This window comes from Phocoena sinus, chromosome 11 (genome assembly GCF_008692025.1).
Source record: "Phocoena sinus isolate mPhoSin1 chromosome 11, mPhoSin1.pri, whole genome shotgun sequence".
Taxonomy (NCBI): Eukaryota; Metazoa; Chordata; class Mammalia; order Artiodactyla; family Phocoenidae; genus Phocoena; species Phocoena sinus.
The window spans coordinates 71,485,509-71,501,677 of NC_045773.1; the positions used below are offsets into that span (position 1 = coordinate 71,485,509).

A 16,169-nucleotide genomic window follows, 5' to 3' on the forward strand; every position below is an offset into this window, starting at 1 on the left:
CTGTTGTGGCCTATCCCACTGCGGAGCACAGGCTCTGGACGCGCAGGCTCAGCGGCCATGGCTCATGGGCCCAGCCGCTCCATGACATGTGGGATCTTCCTGGACCGGGGCACGAACCCGTGTCCCCTGCATCGGCAGGCGGACTCTCAACGACTGTGCCACCAGGGAAGCCCTATATGTTCTTTTTATTTTCATAAATCAGTAAGAGAATCCTAGTTTCCTTTAAACTGTTCTACCTATCTTTGGTTACCAGAACACGCATAAAAGCTATAGGGTGATGTTATCATTTTCCATATGGCTGCCTGCCCATGTTTCTTGGCATATATCTTTGCAGCCCCTAAGAATAACTGTCATTTGTGAGTTTACATTAATTACCTTGTGATATGTAACACACAAATACTTTGGGCAAAATATGAAAGGCTCTTTCTAAAATTTCCTTCTCATACCCATCCATAAACTCACAGTATTTTTTTAAAAAGCAAAATTTCCAGTCTACTAATTATTAAATAATAGGTTTTATCTTGCTAGATTCCTTGAATCATTGCTACATCTTAAGGAAGCATGAATAATTTTGAAGCCCACAGGTGGTAAAAGGTTTATGACTAGGCACTCAATGTTTCCTTTTCAAAGAATGCTATTTAGAGAGTGTTAGAAAAGAAAAATAAACTATTTCTGTAGTTTTTTTGGTCACGTTCTCTAATGCAGATGCACTCTTATTAGACTTTTGTAGAAGATAGCAGCTATAGGAATCACTCTTGAATCTGTTACATTATAACCTGGTAGCATAGATACCAGCAGTATACCAATTTAGCCAAAACCTAGCAAGAAAGCCCTTGTTATTTTCCTAATTAGGAAGTCATGCAAGTGGACATATTTTACCTCTTTAAAATAGCTGTAGCTTGCTAGACACTACAGAATAGCTTATTTTATTTTGAAATCACTTAAATTAGCCTATAGGCTTATTTAAAATCAGCTTTAAAACATTGAGAGGTTTGGCATTTTATTTAATTTTATCCCTCCAAAGAAATTAACACTTCAGCAACGTTATTTCCTTAGCACTTGATATTCCTATTTATAATCCAATAGCCCTCAGTAAATACTTATTGACAAGATACTTTACAATTTTTTTTCAAGATGACAACATCAGGAGGTGGAGGTTTCTGTGACTGTGGTGATACTGAAGCTTGGAAAGAGGGTCCTTACTGTCAGAAACATGACCTTAACACCTCTGAAATTGAGGAAGAAGAGGTAAAAACATTTTCACAAAATTGTTCCTAAGGAAATACTGTCTTAACCATGTGTTTGAAATATTTTCAGACATAAGAATTAGGTTATAATATAGCAATGGATAAGTAAAATATCAATAGTCCTCTCACTATTAACAGTGACCAAGTATATACTTCGAAAGTTTTTTGCGTTTTATGGATGGCATACCAGTACTAGTAGAACACACTTGAAATTCTAGAAATTTAATTTAATTTGGACTTTTGCATTTGTTTGTTTTATTTTAAGCATATATGAGTTTTTTTAAGTCCTCATTTATTATTAAAGGGATTATTTTTCCTATATATGTAGATCAGTTAACTTAGTTGGTTTTTGTTTGTGTTGTGACTAAGACTTTGTAGATCAGATACCTTTCTTTTCTGTAGTCCTACATGGCAGCCAATCCTACTCATCATCTCCTGGTAAATCAGTGTCATTGGATATGTGATGAGACCAAACACTGGGATGAGAGCTCAGTACAAGTTATACTCATTCCAGCTGTAAATATGTGCTTTCTAAAATTGTTGTTGATCCTTTATTATTTTTCTCTAAATGATATTTGTAATGATATAATGGGCTCTCACTAAACAAATACTTGAAACTCTGCTGTTTGTGACAATCTGATGTTTAAGATCCTTATTTCAGATTTTAATTTTAAATGGCAGAGAGGTGGGTACATTAAAAGAACTTATGCATTGTTAGTAAGTAGATCTGATACCGATTTGGGGCAAGTGGACCTTAATAGTCCTTCCTAGTGCACATGTCTTCCTGGTCTCAGATATTTTAACAGAACGACCAGAGAACTTATGGTGTAGGACAGTATCTTTTAGACTGTGTTTCACTGTGTTTTAGACAGATGAAAATTTGTGCAGAATGGTTCAGTGCTATAGAAAACATATATTTGTTTGTGTTTCATTTGCTTTGTGCATGTGCTCTAGGATTTGCTACAGAGAGATGCCAAGTGATTAGGGTTTCAGATTTCTCCACTGCAATTGGAGCAGCTCTGTTTTTATCTCTTACGTACTGGGTTGGCATTCTGTATATAAAAATATAAGCAAGGCAAACAAAGACATATTTGGAAAAAATGGTTTTGCTTTTGAAAAAAAATTGAAAGCTAGTGTAAAACTTTAGGACTCTGGGAGAAAATATTTGCAAGTCATATCTGATGTGTCTGGTATCCAGAATATATCTTACAACTCAACAACAAAAAACACAATTAAAAGTGGCCAGAGGACCTGAATAGACATTTCTCCAAAGAAGATATAATGCAAGTGACCAACAAACACATGAAAACATGCTCAAGAGTATTAGTCATTAGGGAAATGTAAATCAAAACCACAGTGAGATACCACTTCACACCCACTAGGATGGCTGTAATCAAAAAAGTGGCAAATAGGTATTGGCGAGGCTATAGAGAAACTGGAACTCTGTACAGTACCAGTGGGAATGCAAAATGATTTAGCACTGTGGAAAACAGTTTGGCTATTCCTCAAATGTTAAACATTGCCATGTAAGCCTGTAATTTCACTTCTAGGTATATACCCAAAAGAATTAAAAACAAGTATTCAAATAAGTACATGCACACACATTAGTAGCAGCATTATTCATAATAGCCAAAAGGTGGAAACAGTCAAAATGTCTATCAGTATGTGAATGGATAAACATACAGTGTAATATTACTTAGCTGTAAAAAGGAATGAAGTACTGATACATGTTGCAACGTGGATGGACTTTCAAAACATCAGGATAAGTGAAAGAAGCCAGACACAAAGGGTCACATACTGTATTATTCCATTTATGTGAAATATCCAGAATAAATAAATCTGTAGAGAACACAGACTGGTGGTTGCCAGGGAATAGGGAAGGGGAAAATGGAGAAAAACTGCTTAATGGGTAAGGGGTTTTACTTTGTTGAAGTGATAGAAATGTTTTAGAACTAGATAGAGGTGATTGTGGCTCAGCATTATGAATGTACTAGATACCACCAGATTGTTCGCTTTAAATTTTCTAAGAAAAATTATGAATCTGCCTGCAGTTACTCTCTTGGCTTTATCCTCATATATTAGCGGGGTAGCTATCAAATAATGAAGACTTTGGTTAGTTTCCTGAATTTTTAAAAGATGCCAGCAAAATAACCTGCCTGGCTGAAATTGTATGGTCCTGCCTGGAGAATATATATTCCAGCAACTTGACAGAAAATCGAACCTCCAGATTTTGCCATTTAATTCCTATTTAAGAATTCAGTTAAGAGAAATGAAGTCTTCGAGAAGACTATAAGATATTAAAAAGATAACAGATAACATTATATTTAGCATACCTGGTCCCCACTCACTAAATCCATACATTATCTAGGGTTTTTCTATTTTATGCTTGAAATGGAAGAAAGCTATATAATATTTGAAATGAACCTTTTTAGCCTATCATAGAATTGTTTTTATTGAATGGAATTTTTTTGTTATACATTCAGCCTACATCTTAAGAAAAAGTTGTAAAAAATTTTATTATATAGTTCTGTTGGGGTAGTGTTTAGAAGTTCCACGGGTCTTCTCAACTTTTGGCATTTGGAGTGGGACATTCTTCATTATACAGGCCAGGGATCAGCAAACCCTGGCCCCACAGGCCGGATCTTGTCTGCAACCTGTTACTGGCACCACCATAATCCAAGTATGGTTTTTATATTTTTAAATAGTTGAAGAAAAATCAATAAGGGTAGTATTTTGTGGCATGTGAAGATTATGTGAAATTCAAATTTCATTATCCATAAATAAAATTTTATGGCAACATAGCCACGCTTAATTGTTCATGTATCGTCTATAGCTGCTTTTCCACTACAACAGCAAAACTGAGTAGCTATGACAGAGACCCTGTAGCCTGCAAAAACTGAAATACTTAGTGACTTTTTATAGAAAAACTTTACTGACCCCAGGTATACACTGTCAGAAGCACTGTGTTTATCGTACCTAATTCCCACTCATTAAATGGTAATAGCATCTTCCATCACCGTGACAATAAGTGCCCAACTAGTTTTCCAAATGGGCCCTTGAGCATGGGGGGTGAGTACAGAGGCTGGTGGGATGGTACCTCTCCTAGTGTCTCCTTTGTTGATCTTTATAAAAACCGTAAGAAATTTGTCTTAGGTCTCTGCATTAGGAAATGTTACGTTTCTCTTGGTGTGAGTCTCGTAACTGACTGTGTTTCCTTTTGTTGGGGCATCTTGAAAACAGCTTGTCTGTAGTAGCTGTATGGAAATTTATATGATTGGCATTTATAAATAGATGTTATCTTGACTTCAGTTTATTTTCCTTCCTTTATTTTCATTTTACCTGCTTTGTATATCTATTTTTTAATACTGTTTTATTACACTGGATGTATTCTAGTTGCTGAAGGGGAATTCCCTGGAGGTCCAGTGGTAAGGACTCCATGTTTTCACTGCCAATAGCGCTGGTTCAATCCCTGGTCGGGCAACTACGATCCCGCAAGCTGCACTTGGCCAAAAAAAGTTGCTGTAAATCCTTTTTGGAATGAAATTTAATTCAATAACATATATTAACTGAATGAACAACCTCAGTGAAAAATTTTTTATCTGAAATTTTCACTTGTCAATGCTGCTTTCATCCCATTTGAATACAGATCAGTGGTAACTAGTAGCTGAATATCATACTAAATACAATTCTTGGTTTATATCATTTAATTCTCAGAACAACCCTGTAAGATAACTACTACTGTTACCCATATTTTATAGCTGCGGAAGCTTGAGTCTTACATTAAGAAACTTGCCTACAGTGTCCCACACAGTAAGTGCTAGAGCTGGGCTTTAAACCTAGGTAGTATAGACAACTCTGACAGTATAGTATACTGGTTTTTGAAAACATTTTTTGGCAGTGGAATTTTTTTAAAATAAAATTTTAATTAAGAAATCCCAATAATAAACAGATAAAAGCAGTATTACTAATGAATTTATTTTTTATAATTTGGAATGTATATTATTTCTTGTTAGAAAGTCGATTCATAACTTTGGTTTCTAGTTTATTTCTAGTTTTAGTTGGGCAGTGTGGAGAAAACCCTCATTCATACCTTATTTGCATATGACAACAGTTAAACTCTATTATAATATGTGCTTACTTTTTATTCCTTTTTTTTAAGATTGATTTTTTTGGCTGCATTGGGTCTAGTTGCTGCACACAGGACCTTTCGTTGGAGCGCGCAGGCTCTTCATTGTAGTGCGTGGGCTTCTCTCTAGTTGTGGTGGCAGGTTTTCTCTTCTCTAGTTGTGGCATGCAGGCTCCAGGGCACGTGGGCTCTGTAATCATGGCGCGCAGGTTCCAGAGCGCATGGGCTCCGTGGTTTGCGGCACGCGGGCTCAGTATTGTGGCGCACGGGCTTAGTTGCCCTGCAGCATGTAGATCTTAGTTCCCTGACCAGGTATCGAACCCGCATCCCCTGCATCATAAGGCGGATTCTTTACCACTGGACCACCAGGGAGGTCCCAACCACAGGTAACCTTTTTAACAGCATGCTATTCTTCTAGTTTGGAAGAAGAATAAATCAAAGTTGACTCACAAAGGCTTGCATTCTCTAACATAAATGTCGTGAAAAACAATTATTAGTCTTAGATAATACAACATAGGATAAGATGGTTATTTATTTTCTCATTCCAACTGACTTGTGCTGTGATACGAGCACTTGGAACAGAAGTCTATTCAAATAACGTTTAATTTACCATTGTACATGAGTAGGCTTGCACAGCCTAGCATCTCTTCACTTCAGAAATAATGTTTTTTAATCAGTAACCCATTTTCAAGAAGTTAACATGTGCATACAAAGATGGCAGAAGACTCTATATCTATAGGCCATTTTAAAATTTGGGTAATCATGGGCTTCCCTGGTGGCACGGTGGTTGAGAGTCTGCCTACTGATGAAGGGGACACGGGTTCGTGCCCCGGTCCGGGAAGATCCCACATGCCGCGGAGCTGCTGGTCCCGTGAGCCACGGCCGCTGAGCCTGCGCGTCTGGAGCCTGTGCTCCACAACGGGAGAGGCCACAACAGTGAGAGGCCCGCGTACCGCAAAAAAATAAAAAAATAATTAAAATATGGATAATCATGTTTTTGTTTTTTTTTGTTTTTTTTTTTTTTCATGTTTTTAAACTGGTGTGTATTTCAAATAGGAAACATCTCTACCAGGCCCTGGGATTTTTAGAACAGAGTTTGGACACTACTGACTTGGATTCTCAAGAATTGGCAGTTGTTTCTGTCCCAACACCATTTAATTCTTATATATCCTGTTTATCATAATTCTTCAATCCTCTAAATGTCTTGTATTATGGGACGTAATTGTAAGAAATGGAATGACTGTATAGTGAGATAGTATCAGGAAGAAAACTGAGTTTTGGTTCTACTTTCTATTTTAGTACAGTGTGAGGTTCGTATTATGATTAATAGCCACTCTTTTATGAATGCCAGAAGGTACCAGTTCCAGTACCTTCTTTGTAGCAGGTGGTTTTGCCATGTTAACTTCTAAAGTCTCCGTAAGAAATAGTAGCAAACCTTGGTAGCAGTATAAAAAAAATTTTTTTTTGATGGGACATGTAAAGCAGTTTATTGAGAAGAGTTGTAGGTAAAAAGTGCTATAAGACTTTGGAAAATCTTTTTCTTACTTCTTCTTACATTCTTTAAGCCCTAGACCCATCTCCTTTAGGAATCTTTGTCTTTTCTCCTTCATCCTTGACATTATTCTCCTTCTCCATTTGTTTTATATCAGTTCCACTAAGCTGATCCTTGGTGAAGATGCACAGAAATGTTCTGTATCCTTATGTATATTTTCAAGAATGTGCTGGTTCCCGTTCAATGATGTTGGAATGTATTGATTTTCTTATTGAGATGAATATAACACTATTTAGCCGTTAAGCTAAATAACATGTTTAGATTTGATAAAGCATTAAGATTAGATTGTGTAAAACATTTTGCCAACATTGACTGAAAGATAACCTTAGAGTATGTTTATAGTAATACTTTTTTACATTAACCTTGAAATTTAGTGACTTACTCACTGTTAAGTCTAATATACGAAGTTCTCTGTTAAATACATACACAACTTGACTCGCTGAGAGAAAGTGAGTGATTCTTAACAACATCGAGGAGCAGTTTTCTGACCTTGTTGACTTCTCCCCTTTAGAATCCTCAAAATCAGGTTCTCCTTTATACCTATAAAACTAAATATTACTTGTCCATCCTTAGATAACATTCCTTTGTTTATTCTGGAAATTGGGGATTAGAGGGATGTGAAGCTGTAACCATGGTTTGATGTTAGGTTTAAAGATCCTAGAATGCCATTCTAAAATTTTTAGATTTATTTATTAGGCATTGGAGTGCCGTGGAATATTGTGGTTCATGTGATTCAGTAATGTGGATTATTATGAAGAGAATGTTTTAGGAAGTTTGATTTGCTGAGATGTAACGTATAGGATCAAATTGAAGAGAAGCTGAAGCTGGAAGATGTCAGCTTTTTACAGTAGTGTTTTGAGGAGGGAGGCAGAATGGGAAAAAGGAGAATTAATGTACATTTAACATGGTTGCTTTTTTTTTTTTTTTTCTGTTCTTTCAGGATCCTCTTGTGCATTTATCAGAAGATGTGATTGCAAGAACTTATAACATTTTTGCTATTATGTTTCGCTATGCAGTAGAGATATTAACCTGGGAAAAGGAAAGTGAATTGCCACCAGATTTAGAGATGGTGTAAGTACAGCCCGTTTATTCCTTGTATTTGTATTTGCTCACACTCAGTTTTAACCATTTTGATTCTAATTCCTCAAATTAACTTTAATACAGCTAGGATAGAACGTAATCATTTTTAATAATTAGTTTTCAGCATAATAATAACCTTGGTTTTATAGTTTTTAAATATGTGTGAGCCATTTAATTGGTAGAGGTTTTTCCCTGTTGTTGATTTCGCCGATTTATAGCCATATTTTAGCCACATCAAGGCTCTACCACGGTTTCAAGCACAGACATTTTTCTCTTCTTTGTGTGATAAAGCTGTTAAGTTAACTCTACAATTCTTTTTGTTTGTGTATGAGATTTGATTAGGGAATGAGCACTTTGATCTAAGTGAGTTTTCTGGTTTGACTAAATACACAAATTCAATTTTAACCACTTTTGATTCTAAATTTGTATAAAATTTATTCTACACTTTGTGCTTCTTTTAGAGTACATCTAACATTTTTACCATTTGTTCTTAGATTATTGAGGAGATTGCAAATTTGTGACCAGAGAGCTGGATTCTGCTATAGCTGTATTTAAGGTTAAGGGCTTACTTTTCTGCATGAATGTGCTTGCCTCAAGCAGCCTTCTCTTCTACTTTTAATTCTAGCCAAGCTTGTTGGAATTGTATTCACAGTTAAGGTTGAGTACAAGTGAGAGTCTAAAGGACATTGGTGGTGTTTCTTTTTTGCTTTCTCAACAGTGTTCCAAATAATTAGGTTGTGGGTTGTTTTTTAGTAAAATGAGGAGTTAGTATTCCTTTTTTGGAAATGTTGAAAATGGCTTAGTTACCTCATGACTTTATCTTCATGTATTTTGAGTTGGGGACCAACTAAGATCTAAATCTGAGATCCAAATTTAGACCATAGAGAATAGAAGGGTTGTGTTCTTATTTTTCTGTTCCATTGTAAGTTTGGGACCACCAGCATAGAAGGGAAAAGAATCTAACTTGCGTCTCTTGTAATGTTTTCCCATCTTAGTAAATGGCATTTCATCTACTCAAAAACCTGAGTCACGCATATCCACTTAGATTTCAGGTCCAGTCAGGTCCAGCTGGTTCTCCCTCTGTCAAGTTGTTTACTTCTGTTCATCTCCATTACTACTCTCCTAGTCCAAATTGCGTTAATTTCATCCTTGGACAACATGACGTCCCTAACTAGACTGCCATATCCACTCGTGTCTCTCATGGTCCATTCTCCACATATAGCCAAAGTGAACTTTAAGACAAATCTGACCATAGCTCCTATTTCACTCTTTCAAATCTTTGATTGCCCTTAGGATGGCAAAATCGAAATCCATTACAAGGTCTTTAAGATTTCTGCCTATCTCCAGACTAATCTCCTCCTTCCTCCCTGTGCTCCAGCTCCCAGTATTTACTTTTGCCACCTCAGGGCCTTTGCTTTCACTTTCTTCTAGCCCATGGTTTCTCAACCTTAGCACTGTTGGCTTTGGGGGCCAGATATTATGGGCTCTAACTGGTGGACTGTAGAATTTTTAGCAGCATCCTTGGCCTTTACCCACTGGATGCCAGTGGCACTCCCACCCCAGTCATGACAACCAAAAGTTTCCAGACATTGTCCAGTGGTCATCTATGGAGGGTAGAGGAGAATTGCCCCCAATTGAGCACCACTGATAGCCAATTCTGACTTCAGCTCTCAAATTACTTCTTTGGCAGCTCTCTGAACTCCCATACTGGTTTTATCCCACTCTAGCATCCTATTCTTTATGTATAGTATCTATCTTTCCCACCATCCGGTAGTGTCATAGAGTGTGGGGACCACAGATGGCTTCATTACAGGTATGTGCCTAGTACCTAGCACGTTCCCTAGAACAAACTGTGCTCTTAATAAATCATCCTGGAGCAAGGTGATAATGCAAATAGATAATATATAATTAATGTTTTATCCCACAGAGAGAAGAGTGACACCTACTATTGCATGCTGTTTAATGATGAGGTTCATACCTATGAACAAGTTATTTATACTCTTCAGAAAGCTGTTAACTGTACACAAAAAGAAGCCATTGGCTTTGCAACTACAGTAGATCGAGATGTAAGTAATTTCATTATATTGATGTCACATAATAAGCTTTTAATACAGATAAGTTATCCTAGAAAATTGAGTTAGAGGTATATATATCTAGGCTATTTTTCTTTAATTTCATATGAATATTGACCCAAATATATATTGGGTATAACTGTAAGCTATTGTCAGAAAGTTTAGGAGGAAACATAGATACAGTTGCTCTCATCCTACACAGTGGTTAGAAATATTCAGTTATGAAAATAGAAATTACAGCAACCTAGAAGAATAAATGTTGTGTTGTTCAAGGATAACAACTTGAACTTATTAATTGCTTGAAAAATGTTAGGATAGTTTTGAAGGAAAATATTTTAATTTACTTTTTAATTAATGAATAGAATAAACATTGTAGATATTAAAAATTGACCAGGGCTTCCCTGGTGGTGCAGTGGTTGAGAGTCCGCCTGCCGATGCAGGGGACACAGGTCCGTGCCCCGGTCCGGGAAGATCCCACATGCCGCAGAGCAGCTGGGCCCGTGAGCCATGGCCGCTGAGCCTACGTGTCCGGAGCCTGTGCTCTGCAACCAGAGAGGCCGCAACAGTGAGAGGCCCGCGTACCACAAAAAAAAAAAAAAAAAAAAAAAAATTGACCAGAGTTGTTATGTGCTCAGATGACACTGTGTTTATTTGTTTACTGTTTCAAAAGTTATTAATACTGAATATAAATATTTTTACAAGTTAATTTCAAATATATTTATTTACAGGGACGTAGATCTGTTCGATATGGAGACTTCCAGTATTGTGAACAAGCAAAATCAGTAATTGTGGTAAGTAATTTAAAAATAGTCTACACTCTTATTTCTTATCAGTATAAAACTAGTCCCACATTTTGGTGTGTATGAACACATTTTTCTGCCTTCCTGAATGTAAAGCCACATCAATCAAAAATCATGTTTAGGGGCTTCCCTGGTGGCGCAGTGGTTGAGAGTCCACCTGCTGATGTAGGGGACACGGGTTTGTGCCCCGGTCCGGGAAGATCCCACATGCCGCGGAGCGGCTAGGCCCGTGAGCCATGGCTGCTGAGCCTGCGCGTCCGGAGCCTGTGCTCCGCAACGGGAGAGGCCACAACAGTGAGAGGCCTGCGTACCGCAAAAAAAAAAAAAAAAATCATGTTTAAATATATGTTACCTGAGCATTGCTTATTGCTTTATCTAGTTTTTTTTTAAGCTACGTAAGATTGATACAGAAAATGAATGTTTAGATGAGATATATATGTATATATTTCTGTCTTCTTATTTTTTTATCAGAGATGTCTTAGAAAGTTTTTTGCTTTCTGTTTTGTTTTTGATAGGGTTTCACATTACTTTTTAGGAATTAAACTGGCCTTTAGCACCAAGATTAGAATTCAAGGGAAGTTGTTTCTTGGTACCTAATAGCAAGGTATGCTGCATATCCTGATAGCATTTAGTGTATAATTTATCTGAAAGAAAACTATTCCCCACATTCAGATTTATTTTTAAAAGTTATAATTTATTGTTTTTAACTATTCCATGTAACTGCATTTTATGTAAATGTCCTTTTAAAATATAATTTTATATATTGTGAAATATTTTAAATATACAGATGAAAATAGACATAACAATAAATGCCTGTGTGCTACATTATACCTTATTTTCTTCATATGTATTTTAAATAAATAAAATACTTTAGATGCCCTTGTATTATCCCGTCTAAATCCCATTCCCTTTCCTCCTTCCCTAGAGATAACTACTTTCATTAATTTATCTTTTGTTTTCATACATGCCTTTATATTTCATCTGTTAAATACCTGTCCATATTATATGTATTGATTTGGAAGTCTTTAAACATTACATAACAAGATTCATACTGAATATATTATATTGCAATTTGCCTTTTCATTTCAGTGTTGTTTATAGATTTATCTGTGTTGATACATGTATCTGTAAGTATTCCATTGATGACTGTACCATAATTTTTCCATTCTCCAGTTGATGGACAATTAGGATATTTCCAATTTTTTCCTATAACTATCAGTCCTGCTGTGGTCATTTTTTTGTCCTCTTGTTGCATAGAAGCAAAAGTTTCTCTAGGGTATATACCAAGAAATGGAATTTCTGAGTTGTTAGCTTTTGAGCATTTTCAGCTATGCTAGATTTTGCCAAGTTAATCTCCAAAATGGTGGTACCAATATACATTCCAGCCAGCATCGAAGTAGAGTTCCCATATCTCTACCGCTTTGTCAAAACTATATATTGTCAGATTTTTAAAATTTTGCCAACCTGATGTGTATGAATGGCATCTCATCAGTTAAATTTGCACTGCCTTGATTACTGAGTATCTTATTTCATATTTATTGTATTGGTCATTTAAGTTTTCTGTGAATTTCTTGTTCATACCTTTTACCCATTTTTTTGTTGTTAGGTTACTTGTCTTTTTCTTACTCATTTGTAGGGGCTCTTTACATAATCTGAATCCTGATCTTTTGTTGCAGTATCTTTTCCTAATATGTGACTTATTTTAAGCTTATTTGTGATGCTTCTCCTTGAGCAAAAGCTTTAATTTTAATGTAGCAAAATATATTTTTCTCTTCATGAGTTTGTGTCTTATTTAAGAAATTCTTTATTGATAACTGGACATACCCAATTTAATAATACATCAGAAACTATACTGTGGTTGTATAAAAAGAACATTCCCATTCTTAGGAAATGTATACTGAAGTTTTTAGGGATAAAGGGACATTGTGCATATAGCTTAACCTTCAGTGGTTTGTTGTTTTTTTTTTTTTTAATGCTTGTGTGTGTGTGGAGAAAGAAAGATAATGTGCAAATGATAAAGCAGTTGGAATAGAATGTTTACAGTAGATGAATCCAGGTAAAGGAGGTGTTTTTTTTCCCTTTACATTTGTTGCTTCACAGTGTTATTACAGTTTTTCCCTTAAAAATCAGTACTTGTAATCTCTGGTAGTGTCTGCATAGATATACTATATGCATAATATAGAATAGAAAGTCCAGAAATAGATACTAGTATGAGGAAAATCTAGGAAACAAGTACATTCTAAGGGAGGAGGAGAGCTTCTTAACCAAGACTAGAACCCCAGGAGTTAGAAAAGAACTTATTTTTGGCTACATAAAAAATTTGCATAGCAAAATATTATAAAAAATGTCAGTAGATTTAGAAAAATTATTTCTAACACAAAGGATAGACATTTAATGTTTATGATAAACAGAGCACTCGTAGATTATCAGGTAAGAAGCAAACAACAAAATAGAAAAATGGACATAGGGTATGAAAAGACAATCACAACAGAGAAGATCTAGGTGGTAAATATATGTAAAAAGAGACTCAAACTACCTAGTTTAGTAAAGTGATGGAGATTTCATACCCAACAAGATGGAGAAATTAGAGTGATAAAGTACCTTGCTGGCAGAGATGCAGAGAACAGAAGTACTTATGTAAAAATAAATTGCTACCACATAATTGGAAAACAATCTAGTAGCATCTATAATCTCTCTTAGGAATTTATCCTGTAAAAATATAAACACCAGTTAGTGTGTGTACAGAGATGTTCAGTACTACGTTTTTTTTATAGTCACAGAAGACTGTAAACAAAGAGACTATGAATGCCCTTCTCTAAAGAATGTCTAAATAAATCCACACCACAGAATATTATTGAGTCATTAACAACAACAAAAAAAAAACTGTTAACACAAAGATGCGACAGAATATGTGTAGTATCCCATTTTTTGTAAATCAAATAAAAACCTTTATAAATGTGTACATATATAGTACATATAGATGGATAAAGTATGCAAAGGTGTACTGTGTTAATGTGGGTTATGGAGATGGGAGGAACTGGTGGGTAGAAAGATGACCAAGCAAAAAAGGAAAAGGGGGGAAAACATGTTAAATTAAAAGCTTTAATAGACTTAAATAGACATTTATCCAAAGATGATATGCAGATTGCCAAAGCACAGGAGAACATGCTCAGTATTACTAATCACTAGGGGAATGCAAGTAAAAACCACAATAAGATACCACCTCATATCCATTTGGATGGCTATTAAAAACAAACAACAACAAAACAATAACAGAAAATCACAGGTATTGGCAAGGATATGGAAAAATTGGAACCCTCGTTCACTATTGGTAGGAATGTAAAATGGTGCGACCACTACGGAAAACAGTATGGTGGTTCCTCAAAAAATTAAAAATAGAATTGCCATATGATCCAGCAGTCTTGCTTCTGGGTATATACACAAAAGAATTGAAAGCAGGGTCTCATGTTCTTAACAACATTATTCACAGTAGACAAAAGGGAGAAGCAACTTTAGTGTCTATCAATGGATGAATGGATAAACAAAGTCTATATACATACAATAGAATATTATTCAGCCTTAAAAAGGAAGAAAATTCTGATACATGCTACAGTGTGGATGAACCTTGAGGACATTATGCTAAGTGAAATAAGCTAGTCACAAAAAGATATTATAAATAATGTATGATTCTGCTTATATGAGGTACCTGGAGTGTTTGATGGGTACAGAGTTTTAGTTTTGCAAGACAGAGAGTTCTGGAGACTGGTTATACAACAATGTGTGCTTTACAGAACTGCACACTTAAAAATGGTTAAGTTGGAAAGTTTTGTGTGTATTTACTACAATTTTTTTAAAGTATTGATAACATCACATTTGTGCAATGAAGTAAATTATTTAAATTAGTGTGTAATTACATTAAAAATTAAAGACATAAAGCCAATTTAAGCATTTAAATAATTTATAATTGGTGGGGCAGATTTTCAAATATAAGACCAAAAATTCAGGTTACTTAAAGCTGTAACTTCTTACTTTTTTGTAAGAATCCTAGGATTCCTTCTAGAAAATTAGAATCTGAGTAAAGCAAGCCACATGGTATTTTTCTTACATACATGAAAAACTCCCCTATAATGATGAGAGTGTAGCTATATTAAATAAAAATATTAACTTCTTTCTCTAAAATAGCCTTTTTAAGTTTGTTTTTTCATCCTGCCATTTCTTTTTAAGAGAAATACCAGTAGACAGACAAAGCCACTCAAAGTTCAAGTTATGCATTCGTCTATTGTCGCACATCAGAATTTTGGTTTGAAACTTTTGTCTTGGCTGGGAAGTATTATTGGATATTCAGGTAGGTTCATACTTGTGCTGATTGACTTAAAAATGAGCTCATATGCCTTTGCAAAACTGTTTTGGAAAAAATAGCAAGTGGAATCATATTTTTGCTTTAGTTTCATGTTTTAAAATACCATCTGATAATATCTTTATACATAGAAAAAAATCTGTTTCCCAATTTTGATCCACGGGATCTTTTTATATGCATACAGAGGAGTCTGTGTTCAAGTAAATGCAGGAAACAGTGGGTTAAACAATTGTAAATGACTATAATACGCTAATGAAACCTAAATCTTAGCAACTTGATAAAAGAACCTATTTCTTAATGGCGTATCCTGTGGAATTCTCTTCCACAAAGCAAGCTGCATAATGCTGCTGTATATAAAACCTAAATGATTAACTGTTTAAAGGCTGTCTTTGTTTTGACTTCTACGACTTGTGGTTACTAATAATTTGCAACCCTGAAAATTTGCAAATTTGAAGTTACTGTGTATTTGAGTTTTTGTTTTTCCACAGTCTACAAATTAGATAATCTTTTAAAAGTAGTGATAAACAGAATTAAGAACCTTCATGTCCAATGCCAAAAATACAAGTTTGTTGTGTAACACTGAAGAGTAAACTAGGAATAGATTTAAGCTGTTATACTGTTCTTCAGGCAAGAGAGGTGGTTTGAATAAATGACATTCCAATGTTTGCTATAAAGAAAATTTCTAAAACGTTTGTATTAAAAGGCTACTAGAAAGAGTATTGCCACACTGTGAATTGACAGGTGAAAATATGGGGGTGTGGAAATTTAGGAGAATGTGTTTGTTTAATCTAAATGTCTTTCCAATTATTTCACTCATCCTCTTTTTTTTTTTTTTTTTTTTTGGCTTTGGTGTTTTCCATTGGATATCTGTATGCCAAGTACTGTGCTACAGCATTAATGAATAGTATCATGGAATCAGTTTTCTGCTGAAAATT

General features: G+C 35.2%; 1 protein-coding gene across 8 annotated transcripts in view; it reads left to right on the top strand.

The window, feature by feature from the left end:
* The window catches only part of UBR2 (ubiquitin protein ligase E3 component n-recognin 2), a 117,752-nt gene that overhangs the window by 36,871 nt on the left and 64,712 nt on the right, over positions 1 to 16,169 (top strand). For all 8 annotated transcript variants that reach the window (XR_004352347.1, XR_004352348.1, XM_032650248.1 and 5 more), the window contains exons 4-8: positions 1,135 to 1,248; positions 7,866 to 7,996; positions 9,933 to 10,071; positions 10,806 to 10,868; positions 15,102 to 15,222. Coding sequence is in view for 6 of the 8 variants with exons in the window: in XM_032650248.1 (XP_032506139.1) it covers positions 1,135 to 1,248; positions 7,866 to 7,996; positions 9,933 to 10,071; positions 10,806 to 10,868; positions 15,102 to 15,222 (568 nt within the window). In the remaining 2 variants the exon portion in view is untranslated. The remainder of the gene's footprint in view (positions 1 to 1,134; positions 1,249 to 7,865; positions 7,997 to 9,932; positions 10,072 to 10,805; positions 10,869 to 15,101; positions 15,223 to 16,169) is intronic.